This window comes from Macaca nemestrina, chromosome 16 (assembly GCF_043159975.1).
Source record: "Macaca nemestrina isolate mMacNem1 chromosome 16, mMacNem.hap1, whole genome shotgun sequence".
NCBI classification, from domain to species: domain Eukaryota; kingdom Metazoa; phylum Chordata; class Mammalia; order Primates; family Cercopithecidae; genus Macaca; species Macaca nemestrina.
This window is the reverse complement of record NC_092140.1, coordinates 85814891-85837137: the sequence shown is the minus strand read 5'-3', so window position 1 is coordinate 85837137 and position 22247 is coordinate 85814891. Positions and strand designations below refer to the sequence as shown.

Genomic DNA, 22247 nt, shown 5'->3' with positions numbered 1-22247 from the left:
AACCAGTCCAGGCGCAGCTGAGCTATTTCAATGTCTTTCTTACTTGACTTCCTATCACCAGTGTGTCTCGTTTCTCCTCTTGATTATTCACATTGCTGTGAGAGTTATTTTCTGAAACATAAGTCTGACTTGACCATACTCTACACAAAAACTTTATACCTGGAAAATTAGGGGAAAAAAAAAAAAACCTGACATATCTTTCCATAGTTCATAGGAAAAACAAAAAACAACATAAGCACAACCCATCTCTACAGCATGCCTTACAAAACTTCTGTAATCTAGTTCCAAACCTACCTTTCCAATCTCATTTCCTACCCACCATGAAGCTTACACTTCAACCACACCAAAACATCTTGATCTCAAAGATTTCATTCATTTTCTTTTAACAGATCTGTGTCCTGTATGTTTACCTCTATTCCCTCCAGCTTGAATGACCGTTCTTGTCTCTTCTACCTATTAAAAGCTTATTGTTTACAGCCCATGTCAGAATACTCCTTTAATGAAGCCAGTCTCTGATATTCTCAGCTAGAATACTCACTGCTTCTACAGCAATTTGCTATCACTCATGGCCTTTATTCTTGGCTTTGTAGTTATTTACATAAGTAACTGTCTTCAAAATTAAACTGTAAGCTTGAGGAAAGGAACAATATCTACTCATTTGTAGCTCATGTTATTGCCTAATTATTGCTGCTGTGAATACAGTAAATATTCAATAAATATTTTGGAATGATTTAGTAATAATTTACTTTATGAATTTGATTGTCAGAAAAGCCCAAAGGAGAATATGAAATTTAAAGCAGATCAATAATGTGGCAGTGAATTTTATGCCATGATGTGTTAGTAAAATTTTCAATAGCTTATTGCCTATTTGCTGATAAATAACTACAGAGATGACTAAATTATAATCATTTGGGCCCTTGATACCCGAATACTCTGATCAATACGTTAGGAGAAGAAATTCTGCATGATCTTCTATTTGGTAACTAATAAATTATATATTTTTTATTCCCAAAGGCTTCATTCTCAAATTAAAATGTCACCTTTAACTCTACATTTTTGCAAAGGCATCCCAATTCCTACTATACCTTAAAATGTGATTGTAACAAAAAATATATAACATCATTTCTAATCTCTTGATTTTACTATCTAATAGAGAAAGATGGCAGGAGTGACTTAACGAAGTACATAAACATGAACAATCGTAACCATAACCACTCACTTATTCGTTTTTCATCCAGCATAGGGCCAGGAGAATCCATATTGAGGAGTGCCTCAGCAGCCTCAATAGTTTCAATTGTTTCATCCCCGTCATGACAAGAAGCTTCAACTGCAACACATTTAAAGAGAAAATTAAATTAGCCACAAGACATCTGTTACTCTGAACATCATACACTGCTTATCTCTAGAACCAGAATACATCATTTAATATTTTAGTTTATATACATATAAACTATAAACACATAAAATTATACTAAACCTGGCCAGGGACAGTGACTCATTCCTGTAATCCTGCACTCTGGGAGGCCAAGGCAAGCAGATTACTTGAGGTCAGGAGTCTGAGACTGGCCAACATGGAGAAACCCTGTTTCTATTAAAAATACAAAAAAATCAGCTGGGTGTGGTGGCATGCACCTGTAGTCCCAACTACTCAGGAGACTGAGACAGGAGAACTGCTTGAACCCAGAAGGTGGAGGTTGCAATGAGCCGAGACTGAACTACTGCACTCCAGCCTGGGTGACAGAGCGAGACTCTGTTTCCAAAAAAAAAAAAAAAAAAAAAAAAAATTAAAAAAGCAATAGTTCCTTAATATTAAATAGCCAACCAGCATTCAAAAGTCCAATTGTGTGGCCGGGCGCGGTGGCTCAAGCCTGTAATCCCAGCACTTTGGGAGGCCGAGGCGGGCGGATCACAAGGTCAGGAGATCGAGACCACAGTGAAACCCCGTCTCTACTAAAAATACAAAAAAATTAGCCGGGCGAGGTGGCGGGCGCCTGTAGTCCCAGCTACTCAGGAGGCTGAGGCAGGAGAATGGCGGGAACCCGGGAGGCGGAGCTTGCAGTGAGCCGAGATCGCGCCACTGCACTCCAGCCTGGGCAACAGCGTGAGACTCCGTCTCAAAAAAAAAAAAAAAAGTCCAATTGTGTTAAAAAATCATAAATGGTGGTGGCGCAAGGAAAGACAAGACAGTTTTTTTTTTTGTTTGTTTTTTGTTTTTTGAGACGGAGTCTTGCTCTGTCGCCCAGGCTGGAGTGCAGTGGCGCGATCTCGGCTCACTGCAAGCTCCGCCTCCTGGGTTTACGCCATTCTCCTGCCTCAGCCTCCTGAGTAGCTGGGACTACAGGCGCCCGCCACCGCGCCCGGCTAATTTTTTGTATTTTTAGTAGAGACGGGGTTTCACCGTGGTCTCGATCTCCTGACCTTGTGATCCGCCCGCCTCGGCCTCCCAAAGTGCTGGGATTACCGGCGTGAGCCACCGCGCCCGGCCAAGACAGTTTTTTTTTAAAAAAAATCAAATTAAGTCTGCATATCGCAATTGACTGATACATTTCTGAGTTGCCATTCATCTGTCTAGCTTTTTTTACTTTGCAATTTATTTGTTGAAGAAATCAGGCTGTTCATGTAGAATTTCCCAGTTTGGATTTTGCCAACTATATTCCTATTGTGTAGCTTAACATGTTTTTCTATACCCCCTCTAACTGAGTAGTCATATATGGAGGCTTGATGAAATTCAAGTTTAATTTTTTCTGGCAAGACTAAGAAACAATTTATGTATTTTGATGACAGCTCAAAATATAATCTAAGCCTCAAATTTCATAAAATCATTACATCTTTTTGGTTTTGCTTTTTTTTTTTGAGACAAGGTCTTACCCTGTCTCCCAGGCCAGAGTGCAGTGGCTCAATTATAGCTCACTGCAACCATAAACTCCTAGGCTCAAGTAATCCTAGCACCTCAGCCTCCCGAGTAGCCAGGACTACAGGCTCAGGCCACCATGCCCAGCTAATTTTTAAAATTTTTTGTAGAGACAGGGTCCCGCTATATTGCTCACACTGGCCTTGAATTCCTGGGCTCAAGTGATCCTCCCTCCTCGGCCTCCCAAAGTTCTGGGATTACAGGTGTGAGCCACTGCATCTGGTCAAATTTTTTATTATGAAAATTTTAAACAAAATAAAAAAATTGTGAGTATAGTATATATAATGAATCCCCATGTGCCCATTCCCAGCTTCAACTATTATCACCAAATAGCCAATCTTCTTTCAACCATACCCCACTCACTGCCCCCGAGTCCTTACCCTCTGTACAGGATTATTTTGAAGGAATCTAAGATACCATATTTTATCTCTAAATACCTCAGCATGTGTATCCTAAAGATGTCTAACACAATACTACTATCATATCTTAAATATACTAACAATAATTTTTTTTTTTTTTTTTTTGAGACAAAGTTTCGCTCTTGTTGCCCAGGCTGGAGTGCAATGGCGTGATCTTGGCTAACCGCAACGTCTGCCTTCCAGATTCAAGAGATTCTCTTGCCTCAGCCTCCGGAGTAGCTGGGATTACAGGCATGCGCCACCATGCCCGGCTAATTCTGTATTTTCAGTAGAGATGGGATTTCTCCATGTTGGTCAGGTGGGTCTCGAACTCTCAACCTCAGGTGATCCACCCGCCTCGGCCTCTCAAAGTGCTGGGATTACAGGTGTCAGCCACCCAGCCCACAGTAATTCTTTAATATCATCTATTACTGGCTGAATGGTATCCCCCAAAATTCTATGTTGACATGCTAACCCACAGTACCTCAGAATGTCTTTAAAGAGATAACTGAGTTAAAATGAGGTTATTAGTGTAGGCCCTAATCCAATATGGTTAGTGTCCCTCTAAGATGAAATATGAACACAGTCAGGTACAAAAGGGAAGACCATGGGAAGACACTGGAAGACAGTCACCTATAAGTCCAGAAAGAAGCCTCAGAAGGAACTAACCCTACCAATACCTTGATCTCAGACTTTTAGCTTCCAGAACTGTGAGAAAATCAATGTCTCATTTGAGCCACCAGTCTGTGGTACTTTCTTATGGCAGTCCTAGCAAACTAACACATCATCTGAAGTGCCACCTAACACATGTAAGAACAAAAATGTCCTATCCTTATTCTTTCTTCTCCTAGAGCTTCTCAAAGGCTACCCGTCGTACCCACTGCGGAATAAGGAAGATTACGAGGTTCTTCCCTTCTTTATGACATTGCTCAGAAAAGGATGGAAGAGTTAAAAAGTTTTGGTAAGTTGGGAGGTAAGGGAAAGGGAAGAAAAAACGCAAAGAGAGAATCTGGCTTGCCTTCTAGACCCACTCCACATCAGTTCTATTTTCTAGGAAAGAACCTGTCTACATCTTGTCATCTGCTGTCTTCAGGTCTAAATGCAAGGGAGTGACGCACTGAAGGGAAGAGGCAATTCCTTCTCCTAAAGATCTAATACCTGCTTTCCTAGATTCAATGTCCTCTCTGAGGGCTAATGCCTTCCCTGATGACTAGAACTAGGAAGAAATACTCCTTCCAGAAAGACAGTGGTCCTCAACTTGCAAAGACTGTAGCCTTACCCTAAGGCTTTAAAAGTTACATCAGAATACACTGCTACACCCCCACTAACTACAAGCCAGATACATGCATAGTGGTGTTTCTTCTGTTACACAAACAGATCAGAGAGCAATGAATAGAAACTTCTAACCTCATTAGTCTAATTCCCTTACTGGTAAAGGAGAAGTAACTCTAGATTCAACAAAAAACTTTTATTGGTTTGTTCTGAACTAAAAATGTGAATATATGCAAAAAATGCTTTGTAAAAAAAAGACAGTGGTATGGTTTGGATTTGTCCTTGCCCAAATCTCATGTTGAATTTTAAACCCCAATGTTGGAGGAGGAGCCTGGTGGGAGGTGACTGGATCGTGGGGGTGGATTTTCCACTTGCTGTTCTCATGATGGTGAATGAATTCTCATGAGATCTGGTGGTTTCTGCTTTCTGTTCCTCCTGCTCCAGCGATGTAGGATGTGTCTGCTTCCCCTTCGCCTCCCACCATGACTGTAAGCTTCCTGAGGTCTCCCCAGCCATGCTTCCTGTACAGCCTGTACAACCATGAGCCAATTAAACCTCTTTTCTTTATACATATTACCCAGTCTCAGGTAGTTCTTTATAGCAGTGTGAGAAGTGACACAAACAGAGGACAACACAAAGATGAGGTATTGACAACCAATGTTATCAGTGGGGCCCCTCCCCCACCAGATGGATACAGTCATTCTACCTTTCCCCTGATTTAAAATGTTACTGTATCATATGCTAACTTCCTAAATAGATCAGAACTTGCATTTAGACTTACTATTCAGTTCTAAGGCATTGTGCTATATGCTAAGGTAAAGCTGAGAACAAGGCAGCCCCAGTACTTGCCACTATGAAATCTACAGATATACCTTGTCATGCCTATTTCTGATAAACTTTCTTTTATGAATAAAGATGCAAATATTTGCTTCCAAATAGTTTTCTCAAATATCCACAACATCCCTGGCCAAGATATAGGAATGTAAATGAGTAGAAAGAGAAAGCATGTACCAGTTTCTAAGTGATGAAAGTATTATTACTACAATCTCACATTTATGTAGGCTAATCTTCAAGTTTAAAATATCTTGCTAGTTCCGACTGAACCAGAAAAGAAATCTATAAATACCAGGACCTTATCATACATTTGGGTCATGGCCCACCATTACGCTTCCTGTGGCAGTGGTAAGAAAAGAACATTCCTCTCTCTTTCCCTACAAAACAACTCATTTTATTCACAGGAATATGGAGGAAGGCATATAAGAAAGTACTCAGTGAGCTGGGTGGGGTGGTGCATGACTGTTGTCCCAGTTATTCAGGAGGCTGAGGCAGGAGGATCACTTGAGCCCAGGAGTCCAAGTCTAGGCTGGGCAATACATTAAGACTCCATCTCTTTAAAAAAAAAAAAAAAAAAAAAAAAAGGTGCTCAGTGAAGACTTGATGAATTGAGTAGGTTTGGTTCCTTTTACATGCCTCTTATTTTGTCATATTCATCTCAATATATTTAGGAAAGGAGAAATGGGAGATGACAAACAGTACTAAAACCAGCAGATGAAACAGAAAACGTAAATTTCTTCTCCATGTAGGGCTCTAGCTTCTGAAGGTAATACAGTTCAAAACCAAGTTAGGGGCGTTTTATGCCCCACAAAGTCAGGATGAGGACACTGCCTAACGCTGTGCTGCAGCAAGGTCCTACTGGATGGAGACACACGCACCTGTAAGGGTGATGTCATCATCATCATCGTCTATGATTTCCTCTTCAGCAACATCCAGTGAACTCTCAGTAATCATGTCATTGGGCTCTTCCACACAGGCTAGACCAGCATAACTATTGAGAATATCAGCACCAGGAACATGTTCCACAATTACAGCAGGAAAAATAGCTGGATCGCCAAGCTGAGGGGTTAGGAAGAGGTAAATGAAAACAAAGGGTTAACACAGTTTTGCTTTTGTTAAATACTGCTCAAAACTATTTTATACTAGCCATCAATTTAATTTTTAGATTGTTAGGCTGTATCTCTACAATCCTTCTAGGCATTAGGAAATTTCTGTCTATTAAAACCAAATAATGGCATTAAAATTTAAAAATGAAAGCCAGGCGCAGTGACTCACGCCTGTAATCCCAGCACTCTGGGAGGCCGAGGTGGGCAGATGGCGAGGTCAGGACATCAAGACCATCCTGGCTAACATGGTGAAACCCCGTCTCTACTAAAAATACAAAAATTAGCTGGGCCATGGTGGCACACGCCTATAATCCCAGCTACTAGGGAGGCTGAGGCAGGAGAATCACTTGAACCTGGGAGGTGGAGGCTGCAGTGAGCCGAGATTGTGCCACTGCACTCCAGCCTGGGTAACAGAGTGAGACTCCATCTCAAAAATAATAATAATAATAATAATAATAATAATACCATTAATGGATATGCATGGACCAAGAAGTGACATAAAAATAAAATGTTAATTAAATAAAATCTCCTGGGTTCAAGCTATCTTCTCAAATGTAAGAAAAAGTTCCTGCTCATAGATAATATAATGCCAGGCACCTTACTATTTTCCTTAAGTAAGTCTGTTATATTCAAAATATTATTTATGATTTCATTACAACTAAGCCTCCATCTTTTAAAATTAATGTTTATTGAACTACCCACTGAGGTTAGACATTACTTCTGTCATAAGAATTTAATTACCCAAATTAAATATATATCATAGGTGCTAAACAGATAATATCCTTGCCTTCGACAATGCTATGTTCTGAAATTTATGGTTAATAATCCTGAAACACATTTGGATCGTTTTATTTCAAAATATTTCTTCCTGTTTCAGAAAAGAGGAAGCTAGCTAGAAAAGTAACTGGCTCTTCAAATAGTAAAACAAATTTTAAAACAGAAACTAGGAGGCTCAAAAATTATACTATAGAAGCCAGGCACGGTGGCATGTGCCTGTAGTCCCAGCTACCTAGAAGGCTGAAACAGGAGGATGGCTTGAGCCCAGGAGTTCAAGGCTATACTGTGCTACAATCACATCTGTGAATAGCTACCGCACTTCAGCCTGGGCAACATGGCAAAACCCTGTCACAAAAAAAAAAAAAAAAAAAGAAAGAAAAAAATTATACTGTAACTCACACAAATACACTTCACACACCTTAGAGAAAATATATAAAATGTCCAAAGCAAAGTGTAGCTAGCCTTCCCTTTTCCTTTTTTGACAGGTAAACTGTAGACATGCAATCCCACCTAGCATGAACATGCATTTGTTAAAAACACTTTTCCTTTTCTTTTCTTCTAAGAGCTCAATTAAGCTCCTGGTCTTCTCAAGGTTTAGTCCAGAGTTAAGCACTTTTATGCTGCAAAAACCCTATGTACAAGGTAGGAACAGAGCTCATCACTTCATCCACTGATAAGTCAGAGACAGGCGTGTAAAATGCAATTCACAGGAGCAGTTCTCACCCAAATGAAACCAAAGTATTCCTCCCTATCCAAATCTATTTGGCTCCTGCAGCTTGGGTAGAGTGTGCTAATGTGTACATAACAAGGGATACTTCCAAAATTTTGAATCTATACAGTTCTTGAGTTTTGGTTAACCACAGATACTTGTTCCTACTTTATTCCTTGTCCAGTTCTACTAACCGGTAATTACTGTATTCTCCAGAATTCTCCATTATAATCAATGTCACTTCTACCACAGTGCCCTTCCCAGAGGCAATCACTGCTACCAATTTCTTTGTTCCATAACAGACAGTAAAAGTAGAGTCAGGCATATGCTAAAATGCTTTAAACAATCATAAATTCAGTTTAAATTTAATAATTTTTAAACTAATAAGAAAAATTTCAAACACAGAAACGTCAAGAGAAAAAAAATGTTTCTTTTGAAGCAAAAAGTTTATTAAGAATGGTTTTGAAGTCTTTGGGATTAAAAAAAGAAAAAGAGTGGCCAGGCGTGGTGGCTCATGCCTGCAATCCCAGCATTTTGGGAGGCCAAGGCGGGCGGATCACTTGAGGTCAGGAGTTCGAGACCAGCCTGGTCAACACAGTGAAACCTTGTCTTTACTAAAAAAACATAAAAATTTAGCCAGGCATGGTGACGGGCACCTGCAATCCCAGCTACTTAGGAGGGTGAGGCAGGGGAATGGCTTGAACCTGAGAGGCGGAGGTTGCAGTGAACCAAGGTCGCACCACTGCACTCTGGTCTGGGTGAAGGAGACTCTGTCTCAAGAGAAAAAAATAAAAAAGAGAGAAGAATTAAAAGAGACACATGGTTCTGTGATATAGAAGGCAGCAACATGCAGCAGAAAAGAAAAACTGGGAACCAGGAGATCTAGGGCCTTCTCCAACCCTGATTTCATGACCTTATTTTCTGAACCTTTAAATGAATAAAGAGCACCAGTTGATCCCACAGGCCCTTCCAGGTTTTGCTTTGTTAATATTTTGAATTCATGGATTCTACTGTCTGAGCTTATAACATTTCACAAGAAGAGATTATTCGCTCTCATGCACTGAAATGGGAGAGGGAGTAGCATGCACTGTGGCCACATAGCTGCTGCCATTGCTATTAGCCAACATTTTTTGTACTTAATATGCACCAGTCATTTCGCACACTGCTTTACGTGAATTATCACTCTATTTAATCATCACAAAATGCTATGATGGAGACACATTGGACTATCCATTTTACACATGAGAAACCAGAAGCAAGGGAAATAATCTACTCCTAATCATAACACTAACTTGAACGGACTCCAGGGTCCATGTCCTTTACTTATACACTATTGTAGTCAGTTTCAAACATGGTAGATTTGTTCTGCTGGCATACTTACTTGGCTCTGTTTAGAAAACCAGAATAATTAAGGAGCTGTGTTTAAGGTAGAGGTATGATTTTCAGTATTATTTCCAAGGCTTCACCAATCAGTCTATAATAAAATTTCTTATGGGAATAGCCAGTTCCTCTTGGTCAGCAGGGCACTTCCCATGATCACTCCTAATTTAGTCCTGCAGCCTTCTCCTGAGGTTCTTGCTCTTATCATGAAAAGCATGGTCCATTCTTTTCTAGTCCACTGAAATGGGATGTATATTCAAAGCTGTTCATCTCTAGTTTCCCCGGGGTGCTATTAATCCATATACAAGAAAAAGATCAACTTCAGATTTTCGTAAGAATATGAATAGTTAGGTGCTGGGCGCAGTGGCTCATGCCTGTAATCCCAGCACTTTGGGAGGCCGAGGTGGGTGGATCACGAGGTCAAGAGATCGAGACCATCCTGGCCAACATGGTAAAACCCCATCTCTACTAAAAATACAAAAATTAGCTGGGCATGGTGGCATGAGCCTATAGTCCCAGCTACTCAGGAGCATGAGGTAGGAGACTCACTTGAACCCACGAGGCGGAGGTTGCAGTGAGCCAAGATCACACCACTGCACTCCAGCATGGGTGACAGAGTGAGACTTAAAGAAAAGAAAGAAAGACAGAAAGAAAGAAAGAGAAAGAAAGAACGAATGAATGAACGAAAGAAAGAAAGGAAGGAGAAAGAAAGAAAAGAGAAAGAAAGAAAAAGAAAGAAAAAGAAAGAAAGAAAGAAAGAAAGAAAGAAAGAAAGAAAGAAAGAAAGAAAGAAAGAAAGAAAGAAAGAAAGAAAAGAAAAGAAAAGAAAGAAAAAGAAAATGAATAGTCAGGTAAGAGGCTTGAATCTGTATATACAAAATACATTTAGGAAACACCTCTCAGGTGACTAGAAAGACTCTTACCACTCTACTACCATAAATAGAAAAAAATGCACACTCCTGAAACTCCAGCTGCTGATCTGGGCTGGTGATAAACTGCTTTGTAAACTGGATTGACTAGTAACTGGCTAAAGTATGAGTCATCAAAAACCTAAGAACTCTATAACCACACATTCTACAATTCATTCCAGAGAACTGGTTCCCTACCTTTTAAAGAAATAGTAAAATTTCAAATGCTGAATTTTCCTAGGTTTAGATTTTCAAAACAAATAAAATATTGGGACCTATATTAGTTTGTTACGGCTGCTGCAACAAAGTATTATAAACTGGGTCTCTTAACAGAAATTTATTCTCTCACAGTTCTGGAGGCTAGAAGTCTGAAATCAAGGTGTTGGCAGGGCTGGTTCCTTTTGCAGACTGTGGGGGAAGGATCTGTTCCAGGCCTCTCTCTTTGACTTACAGATGGCTGGTCTTCATGTTTACATGGGCTCTGTGTCCAAATCCAACTCCACTCACCTCCTGACCTTTTAATTGAGACAGGATGGAGTGCAGTGGCGCAATCTCAGCTCACCATAACCTCTGCCTCCCAGGCTCAAGTGATCCTCCCACCTCAGCCTCCCAAGTAGCTGTGACTATAGGCATGCACCATCACACCTGGCTAATTTTTGGATCTTTTGTACAGATGGGGTTTCTCCACATTCCCCAGGCTGGTCTCGAATTCCTGAGCTAAAGCGATCCACCCAACTTGACCTCCCAAAGTGTTGGGATTACAGGTGTGAGCCACCGCACCCAGCCCAAATTTCCCCTTTTTATAAGGACACCAGGTAGTGGAGTAAGGGCTCCTCTCTACTGTAGTGTAACTTCTTACTAATTACATCTGCCATGACCCTATTTCCAATAACCAAATAAGGTTACACTCTGAGGTACTAGAGGTTAGAACTTCAATGTATGAATTGGCGTATGGGTGTGCACATGCACAATTCAACCAATAATAGGACTTAATTTAATTTAGTTTTAAGTCTGTCATTTGACAATTTGTTCCCCCTGCCTGAAATAACTTCTATAAACTAGTCTTTTCATTGTTTCTAAACTGAGATTGGATATTACTCTTCAGGTTTCTTAGATGAAGATCATCAAATCTTACCTACCTCAGTTTTTTCCACACCATTTCAAACAGACCCTTTCCCAAGATTTATTTAAAAGATGGGCTTCAGGAAGAAGATAGCAGATATTCGTAAAATAGCCACACTCCTTAATAGTAAGCAATAAGATGTTACCTACTTTTAAGAAATGAAGGTGTTGGCTGGGCACAGTGGCTCACGCCTGTAATCCCAGCACTTTGGGAGGCGGAGGCGGGTGGATGACCTGAGGAGACCAGCCTGGCCAACATGGAGAAACCTCGTCGCTACTAAAAAATAAAAAAATCAGCTGGGTGTGGTGGTGGGCACTTATAATCCTAGCTACTCAGGAGCCTGAGGCATGAGAAGCATGAACCTGGTAGGCAGAGGCCGCAATGAGCCAAGATTATACCACTGGACTCCAGCCTGGGTGACTGAGCAAGACTTCATCTCAAAACAAAACAAAATGAAGGTTTCAATGTTTCTTTGATGACTTAACAAAAACATTACATTCCACTTGAGTGGCTGCTACTTCAAAAAACAGTTCTAAAAACTCTCATCATTTAAATAATTAGATTAAGCATCTTTTCTTTTATTTGCATCACAAAATCAAATTAAATTCTACTGGTGCTTATCAATTTTCGCTGTACAGTGGGAAACATTTAAGAATATCAATATTTGACCTCGCATGGGATAAAATAAATCAGACTATCTAAGGGTGTGACCAGAGCCTGATATTAAAGCTCCCCAGGTGGGTCCAATTTGCATCCAGGCTTCAGGAGCACTGCTCTGAAGAATGACAACATTCAAAACTGCATTCCCTAAGTTGAGTTAGCTCTAATTATTCTTGCCAAGATCTGGGATATTAGTAATTCAAACAATTACATTTTTAAATTATTAGATCTTTTGCTATTCACTTGCAGACTATTTTCCCCTTTGGTTTTTGAACAGAACCAAAATAAACCACAAACCAAGGGGACAGGAGAGGGAAGATCTCCTGGAATTAAAATCTATCAAAGATCAGAGTTTCCAAAGCTTCAATATGTAGAAGCAAATTAAACTGCAGTGATAAAGTGATTTTCAATTGTTTCATAACTTTCTTGAACGTCTTAACAGCTCCGAAGAGATTTCCCCTTTCTATTAATTATAGATAAATTTAGGATATATGTTGAAAGCAAAATTTCAGCAAACATTTTTGCAGCAATAGTAAAATTCAAACCAAGTTTTAGCAGAAGAGAGTCACAGTTCCCCAAATTTCAACATTGTCCACGATATAGTTTCCACTTGTTGTGGTTGATCACGTATGTGGCAATACCATCAAGTTAAAAAGAGAAGGGGGCCGGGCGCGGTGGCTCAAGCCTGTAATCCCAGCACTTTGGGAGGCCGAGACGGGTGGATCACGAGGTCAGGAGATCGAGACCATCCTGGCTAACACGGTGAAACCCCGTCTCTACTAAAAAAATACAAAAAAATTAGCCGGGCGAGGTGGCCGGCGCCTGTAGTCCCAGCTACTCGGGAGGTTGAGGCAGGAGAATGACAGGAATCTGGGAGGCGGAGCTTGCAGTGAGCTGAGATGGCGCCACTGCACTCCAGCCTGGGCAACACAGCGAGACTCCGTCTCAAAAAAAAAAAAAAAGAGAAGGAAAGTGACCAATGTAAGCAGGGCAATATGTGACTCCCTAACTAGACTTGCTTGTTCCATATACCACAATCCAATGTGGATCCATGTCCTATGTGGATATTTCAGAAACCATGAATCATTATTCCAACTTTATTAATAACTCTGTTCATCAGGTTTTTGGGTATGAAAAAGCACAAGAACTTTCATATAACTTGTTTACCAAGTTTCTCTAATAGCAGAACTCAATCTCGTATATGGTGATTGTGAAACATCCCATGAAAATTCTCTCTAAAATAGCTTAAAACGAAATACCTACAAAATATTTTCCCAAAACAAAAAGCAAGTTAAATTTAGTCTTTAGCATTTTTCCAAAGCAGACACTACTTTTTAAAGCCAGGTGCAAAATGAGCACACCTTCAAGTAGTTCACACAATATCTTTGCATCGAGGCAAGAAAACACCAAGAGGGGTCTGGTGCCTTATTGCTCCCATAGTCTTCAATAGCTCCCCTGACCCCAAAGCCTCTCCAATATGCATACAAATTAAACACTGCACTTGCTATGAAAACACATCTTTGACACAAATTCCTGTGCCCAGACTTCGAATCAGGCTGAGGCCCCAAAGCCTTATCCTATGAAGACACTGCTTTGAGGACCTCTGAATTATTCCTGAAATCACTTCCTTTTACATTTGATTTAAAAAAACAAAAACCCAGCACCTCACTCCATTACAACACGACCTGGCAATACTTTACCATGCAGCAAATGCACTACATACACACATGGTGAACAGGGTGCAACAGTAAAAACGCAAGTTCTTATTTAAGGTAGGACTCCACCATGCCTGGGTATCTGAACTCGGGCAAGTTATCCAGCCTCTCTAAGCTTTACTTTCTACGTCTATCCAAAATAAGAATAATAATATATTCTAGAATTGTTGTAAGAATAATGTGTAATTAAATCACTTGTGATAATGCATGGCTTCTAGTAAGCAATAAATAAAATGTTTTGATGATTAAAGCCCTTCAACATTTGATACAGATAAACACTCTCAAAAACTGACTTACTACAATCTCACATGGACAGGCATGGTTTTGTTTTTATTTTTTGAGACAGCGTCTTGCTCTGTTGCCTCGCTGGAATGCAGTGGCGTGATCACAGCTCACTGCATCTGTGAACTCCCAGGCTCATGCAATCCTCCCGCCTCAGCCTCCCAAGTAGTTGGGACTATAGGCGTGTGCCACCATGTGTGGCTAATTTTTTTTTTTTTTTTTTTAGAGAGGAGGTCTTTCTATGTTGCCCAGGCTGGTCTCAAACTCCTGGGCTCAAGCAATCCTCTCCTGCCTCAGCCTTCCAAAGTACTGGGATTACAGGTGTGAGCCACCATGCCTGACCCCTTTTGTTTATTATTTTTTGCTTTATTTATTATTTCTTTTGCTTTCTTTAACCTTTGTTGGGATTTGATTTTGTTTTATTTTTAAGGAGAATAGTCTTTTCAAAATATTGGTGAACAAACCTTAACCATCACACTTAGCAACAACATTTAGTTTCAACTAAAAGCAAATGTTGATACATACGTGTGGTTCACTTCGTGAAATTCATAAACTGTATGCTTATTACTTATGTATATTTTTGTATTTATGCTACACTTCAATAAGAAGTTTTAAAAGCTTCTTATTTTTTATATCAGGTCCATCTGATAGGAGAAACAAAACTTCAAAACATCTTCAAAATATTATGATGGTATTCCTTCATTACCTCATATAAACCATGATAAAATTAAAGGAAATCTCTGCACACAGTACATATACATGGATAAACACACACACAAAAATTAGGGTGACTGGTGAACAAAATGAAAAGTTGAAATCCTTTCAGCAAATCCCTTTGGGAATAAATAATACAAAACATATTTGTATTCCAAGAGTATAAAACGTCATTGCTTCCTTTCCATATAGTGCCCCTCCCCAATGGCTTCCATTATTACTAAATTCCAAAGTGTATTTTAAATGATTTCAGGAATTGATGTGTTACACAAAACCCCTCCCCAATGGCTTCCATTATTACTAAATTCCAAAGTGTATTTTAAATGATTTCAGAAATTGATGTATTACACAAAACAAGCTAGGATTGTGCAATAGATCTCCAAGGCCCAGTACGAAGTTTTCTGTGAAGAATTCTTGACAGCCAAATTCTCCACATACTTTAAAAAAATCTGCCACTAAAACAGCTCCAAATATTTCTGTTGATTAACTCAAGCTCCCTGTAAACACTTTCTATCTATATCTATATCTATATCTATATCTATATATATATTTTAAGACAGGGTCTTGCTCTGTTGCTCAGGCTGGAGAGCAGTGGCACAATCACAGCTCATTGCAGCCTTGACCTCAGCGACATGAATAGCTGGGACAACAAGCATGTGCCACCACACCCAGCTAATTTTTGTGTTTTTTGTAGAGATGGGGTTTTGTCATGTTGCCCAGGCTGGTCTCAAACTCCTGGGCTTAAGTAATCCATCCGCCTCAGCCTCCCAAAGTGCTGGGATTACAAACGTGAGCCACTGCACCCAGGGTCCTATTCTGTATTATAAAATAAAAAGTAGTTTTAGCAACCAGGTAGAAAAGTCTATGTAGTTGTAGTATCCACTGCTCAACACATTGGTCTAAATTATAAGAACATCATAGTTTTACTCACTACAGGTGTAGTACCTGAGTCTAGTTCTTAAAAGTGTAATACATAAATGTATTTGTGAAAAAGTAAAAAATCACACTAATCCTAGATATAATCAGTGTAAAAGACAATTTACTTAACAGTCTTTCATATTCTCTTTTTCCTTTATGGTTCTTTTTCTCTCTTATACCTTAGCATAATGGTTAAGAGTTTGGGCTTTCTCAGGTCAGTCAATTTCAATACAAGTGGCACTTTACAGTTGTGTGTTTCTGGGTAACATGCATTCCCCTTCAACCTCTTTTGAGATTCCTCATTATACATGTTTTCCTTACTTGTAAAATGGGGATAACAAGAGTTGTCACACCATACAGGCTTTTAAACATGAAAATACAAATTGCATATCACGTGCAGGGCCTGGCAAGGGTAAGAGACAATAAATGTTCATCAATTATTAAACAACATATCAATTCTTAGATTAGACCATTGTTTATATGTGTGTATGCACATTCTGCCAGGTTTTGGTATCAGTTTGTTATGTCAGTTTTGTAAAAATGAATTAGGAAACTCTCTCTGAACTGAAACTGTTTAAATTAGTTCATTAAATTTTTAAGACAGGGCCTCTGTCCGTGAGACTCCTGGCTAGAGTGCAGTGGCACAATCATGGCTCACTGTAGCCTCTACCTCCTAGGCTTGAGATCCTCCCACTTCTGCTTCCCAAGCAGCTGAGATCAGAGGTACAGGCTGCCGCACCATGCTAATTTTTAAATTCTCTGTAGAGATAGAGTCTTACTATGTCGTCCAGGCTGGTAAAGTTAAAAATAACTCACCCACGAAACTATCTGCGCCTACTGGTTTTGTGTATGTGGGGATTGTTCCCTGGCAATTTCCTCAGTTTCTTTCATTGTTACTGGCACATTTTCAAGGAAAAAAAAATCTACATTATTACCATTCCAAAAACTTAAAATATTTCAATGCATTAGTTCAAATGATATATCAAATCCCTATACTGTTCTGCATTATCCCATCATCCCTTAAAATATAAACAAACAAATCAAGTATTGTCAAGATTAATGAGAAAATTAATGAATAGTTAAAAGACAAATTATCCTCCAGTTGATACTCTAAAAGAGTATTAGTAAATCAGAACTGGAATCTAGACTTATTTAGTAATTCAGCTAGGTTACTTTGAACAGTAATTACTCTGGATGCCTTTGTAACCCCGCCCTACAAATCTATCATAGGTGAAAGATTCTAATACAGGTCTCTGGTTACTTAGTAATAAATTCAAGATAACATTATACTAGAGAAAACGGGAAGAATATGATCTCTATCATACAGTGACTTGTAAGAATCCAAGCGTATACAGGAAAGACGGTAAACTACAAAGAGCTGTACAAGATGTTAGGCAGTGTTATCTTTACATTGTATTCAAGACTAAGGCAAGTAATGTTTTCTTGGCAAAAAGGTTAACATCCAAAGATTAATATCCGTGCCAAGAAAACATACTTGTCTCTATTAGCCTCCTCATTTCCCAATGGTGTTTGTTCTCCAATATCCTAATTCTTATGTATTATGTACCTGCTATAAATGTCACATAGATAAACATGTGGTTTAATTAAGGGGAAAAAATAATTCAAGTGTCTGGTCATTGACATAGTCAAAGTGCTTTCAACTACAAAAACTTACTACAGCGCCGTGTAAACAGTGTTCTCTAGGCTCTGTCTTTGGGAGTTCTTCAATATAATAAACTATAAAATAGAATACAGTGGTACCCCTAATGTGGTGATGATGGAAGCAGCTACTATGTTAAGACATCATATGGCTTTATCCACTTAATCCCCACAGCAACACTAGGCTATATATTATTGACACTTACTAGTCAACCAGCCAGGAAAACCTGAAATCCGAACCCAGGCAATCTGACTCCAGAGTCCACAAGTTTAACCACTACCAGTACAGGATCCTATAGATAAACTACTTAGAATTTATTACTAAGTCATAATGAAAGTCTCATCTCAATTAACGCTTGGATAAAAAAATCTATATTACATATAGATTGATAGTTATCTTCCAAATGATCACTGTATTAGACCTACAACTGAAACAAGTTTGTTTTACTGTTTTTTTTTTTTTTTTTTTTTTTTTTTGAGACAGGGTCTCACTGTCACCCAGGCTACAGTGCAGTGGCAGGATCACAACTCACTGCAGCCCCCACCTCCCAGGCTCAAGTGATCTTCCCACCTCAGTCTCCTGAGTAGATGGGACCACAGGCAGGTAGGTACCAAAACACCCCGCTATTTTTTTTAAATAGAAACAGGGTCCCCCTATGTTACCCAGGCTAGTCTCAAACTCCTGGGCTCAAGTGATCTTACCACCTTGGCTTCCCAAAGTGTTGTGATTACAGGCGTGAGCCACTGCGCCTGGCCAGTGTTCGAGTGTTTCTGAAAGAATCCTGGCTTCTCTCTTGCACAGCACCATCAAAAACATAAAGGTCTAAGTAAAATCGTCTTTTCTCCAGAATTCCCCAAGATAATGTATGAAATTCCATTGCAAATCCTTGTGGAGTTGTTTTTTAACAAAGTCTAATCCTAATATAACTGTATCATGACAATTGGCTTTCTTTAGTCTTTGCCTAGATTTCTCTTTTTGTAGCTAGGATAAATTACAATTTGGCCATACATCTCAAAAAGTAAGAGTCAATGGGATGATCTGTTTTCTTATTGGAATGTCCACTTTGAAAGCTTAATAGTATTGGTGGGTTGTTGTGTGTGGGTATATGTAAACAGAATCAGTTATGAGGTAAACAAACCGGTAGATTTTTTTTGGGGGGGTATAGTAAATATTAACCATGTTTAAATGTTTACTTACAAAACTTACAAACTAAGTAGATTAATAAACATCAGAGTAGTCACTACCAGATTGGTAAGTGTTTTAAACATGCAGATTCCATATAACTCAAATAATTTACATAAAATCATAAAGGGGCAATTTCTACTACAAAAAGACGGACTTTGACAAGAATCTTATACAGCATGTACACAGCAAAGAATAAAATGAGGCAAGGCATCCTTGAATATAGGCAGTTTAGCTCCAACAGAGCCTGTCCCAGAATGGAAGATTCATGCTACCTGCTCATAGGTATGGGAGAAATCAGTGGTACTCCAAAACAACTGAACAACGCCAAGGCAAACTATGTCAAAACAAATGTTAAAGGGAAATGCTCCCTTACAGCATAAGTCTATCAGATTTTTAAAATCCTGAGTCACAAGTTTATTGGCTTATTCTAGAATCAACCCAGACATTCTGGATTATCAAAGGAAAAATGTGACAACAGAACAAAACAATCTGAATGAATTTGTGTAACTGGAACGCAAGTCACAAAAATCACTTTCATCACTCACTTACCAATTGGGTAATAGAGATTATCCAGTGTAAGACAAGAGCTATTAAAGCTTTTTCTTGATTTATCTCAGATCATTAATATGAGAACTGCGGGACCAACAGCAACTGCTACATTTATTGACGACTTCCATGTGCCATGCTATAGGTAAATGCATTGCATAAACATTTAATGCTCATAACCTTGGGAAGTAATTCTGTTATTTTTGGTGAAAGAAATAAAGCTCAATGGTATTTAAAAACTTGTCTAAAGTCACACAGCTAGAGCCAGGTTCCCAAATTGATGTTTTTTTTTTTTTTTTTTTTTTTTTGAGACGGAGTCTTGCTCTGTCGCCCGGGCTGGAGTGCAGTGGCCGGATCTCAGCTCACTGCAAGCTCCACCTCCCGGGTTTACGCCATTCTCCTGCCTCAGCCTCCCGAATAGCTGGGACTACAGGCGCCCGCCACCTCGCCCGGCTAGCTTTTTGTATTTTTTTTTTTTAGTAGAGACGGGGTTTCACCGTGTTAGCCAGGATGGTCTCGATCTCCTGACCTCGTGATCCGCCCGCCTCGGCCTCCCAGAGTGCTGGGATTACAGGCTTGAGCCACTGCGCCTGGCCGGTTTTTTTTTTTTTTTTTAATGCCATATCACACAGACTCTTGACTGACAAACATCAGTTTTCATGATTAAATGTTATGTCAAAGTTTAGGCAGTGGACTGAACACACACTGATCAATCACTGTTTAAAAAATTATCTCCCACCTAAGTCTTTAAATAATCAATTATTTCCGAATGTGTGCATTGAGGTAGGAAAGGGGAGGGAGGAGATTACAGATAGCTGGGCTTCCCAGTAGCTCCTTTCCAACAGAACAATGGAAGTTTGTTCTAAATGTTCTTGTTTTATTTTGCATACGCCACAAAATAAAGTAGAATGGAGAAAATGCAGAAATCACGTAAAACCACAAAATATAATAAATCGTTAAACTGTCACCTAAAAGATCACCTTTTAGGAGGGAAACTTCTTTCCTAACTTTAATCTTTGCATATCATCCTGCTAATAAGTTTCCTGGTCTCATATCTTCAGTACCTTCTCTCAACATTACGCTAAGTGGTAACAGAGTAAATGGGTCAGCTTAGAAAGGTTTACCAGTCAAAATATTATAATGTAGCACTTCTAATAACAATTCCTTAGCAATTTTCCAAAAGAAGAATTGCTCTAATATTGAGAATTTTGGTTACTATTTCTGAAACACACACACACACACAATTATTTTCATCAGTACTCTTTAAATATGTTGAAAATGATCCTCTTTTTTAAAAAAGGCCAGTAACACTGTTTATATAACTGCCTATCTTTTATGTGCTATGTGTTCACTGAAATGGAAAGGAGACAAAAATTTTCAAGATCACATAGCAAAACTAAGACACATCAAAGGTGTCAGATGTTAGGGGGAGTTTTTTTTTTTTAAGTTATATTTAGAAGCAACAGAGGTACTAATTTCCTTTTTTTACCCAGCAAGGATATTCCAGGTGATTGAGTATTTTCTGGGAGAAGTTGCCAACTCTATTTCCGACAAGAAACTGACCAAAACAAACCTCATTTTAAAAAGTGTTCTTTGAAAACGTGTACAGAATGGATAAATAAAATGTGGTATATCCATATGATAAAATATTATTCAGTAATAAAAAGAATGGAGTAATGATATATGGCACAACACAGATGAACCTTAATAACAGGATGCCGGCCGGGCGCGGTGGCTCAAGCCTGTAATCCCAGCACTTTGGGAGGCCGAGACGGGCGGATCACGAGGTCAGGAGATCGAGACCATCCTGGCTGACACGGTGAAACGCCGTCTCTACTAAAAAAATACAAAAAAAAAAACTAGCCGGGCGAGGTGGCGGGCGCCTGTAGTCCCAGCTACTCGGGAGGCTGAGGCAGGAGAATGGCGTGAACCCAGGAGGCAGAGCTTGCAGTGAGCCGAGATCTGGCCACTGCACTCCAGCCTGGGCGGCAGAGCGAGACTCCGTCTCAAAAAAAAAAAAAAAAAAAATAACAGGATGCCAAAGTAAAAGAAGCTGGTCGCAAGATAGCACATATTCTATGATTCCATTTACTATATGTAATTGCCCAGAATAGGCAAACATACAGAGACAGAAAGTAGATTAGTAGTTCCCAGGGGCTAGGAAGAGTGGGGAAGAATAGGTCATGACTACAAACAGGTACAGATTTCCCTTTGAGGTGATAAACATGTCCTAAAATTGATTATGGAGATAAACACACAATTCTGTATAAACTAAAAACCATTGATTTGTACACTTTAACTAGATGGATTATATGGTATGTGAATTACATTGCAATAAAACTGTTTTTTTTAAAAAAGGTACATACACAGGTATGCCAGGCATAAGAACCATCTACCTGTAATTATACTAACAAATTAGCTAGAATTACTTTTTTACTAAAATCATAAATACAGAATATAATAATTCTTCCATATTTTAAACTACTTTTCAACACTTACATGTTGCAGTGGCTAGCATTATTCAATTAGTGGTTAAAGGCACAGGCTGGGTTACAATTCCTAGCTTTATCACTTAGTAGCTATGAAATTACAGGTAAGTTGCTTCCATTCTCTGAGCCTCACATGACTCTTTTGTAGTGAGAATTAGGAGCAACTACTTCTTAGGATTGTTAATTATTAAATAGGATAATCCCTGTAAAGCACAGTGCATGGGGCAAGATGCTCAGTAAACACTAGATACTAAAATTCACCACTGAAAGTTTCTGGAGCCCATCTGGTCCATGTTCTACCCTATACAATGATCTCATCTTACTCATTTCAGGACGTTATCCCTGGGCCTCTGTGGGATGGCTAGGGGGCCGTTAAAGGAAGATTTTGCAAAAAAGGGTAATAAGTTCCTACTCTCCACACTGACTCCTCTTTCGTAACAATTATCAGCTTCCTTGCTGCCAAGAATGGGCAAAGAGATAAGCCAAATGTTAGACCACAGGCAGGGTTGTCCCTTCACTTAACCTGAAGAGGGCCTCAGCCCTTATGCAAAGTCAGATATCCCCCAGAAGGCAATCAGGCTTGTACCTGGGGGCTCTAAGACATAACTCCTTTGATAAAGACTTTTCCAAGTATACTGAAAAGAAATAAGCAACCTTTGT

The 22247-nt window shown here is 39.3% G+C and overlaps 1 protein-coding gene across 1 annotated transcript in view; it reads right to left on the bottom strand.

Moving 5' to 3' along the window:
• The window catches only part of LOC105491741 (E74 like ETS transcription factor 1), a 48536-nt gene that overhangs the window by 18860 nt on the left and 7429 nt on the right, over positions 1-22247 (bottom strand). The window contains exons 2-3 of the mRNA XM_071081452.1: positions 6294-6474; positions 1220-1327 (exon numbers count right to left, since the gene is read on the bottom strand). Coding sequence (XP_070937553.1) covers positions 1220-1327; positions 6294-6474 — 289 coding nt within the window. The remainder of the gene's footprint in view (positions 1-1219; positions 1328-6293; positions 6475-22247) is intronic.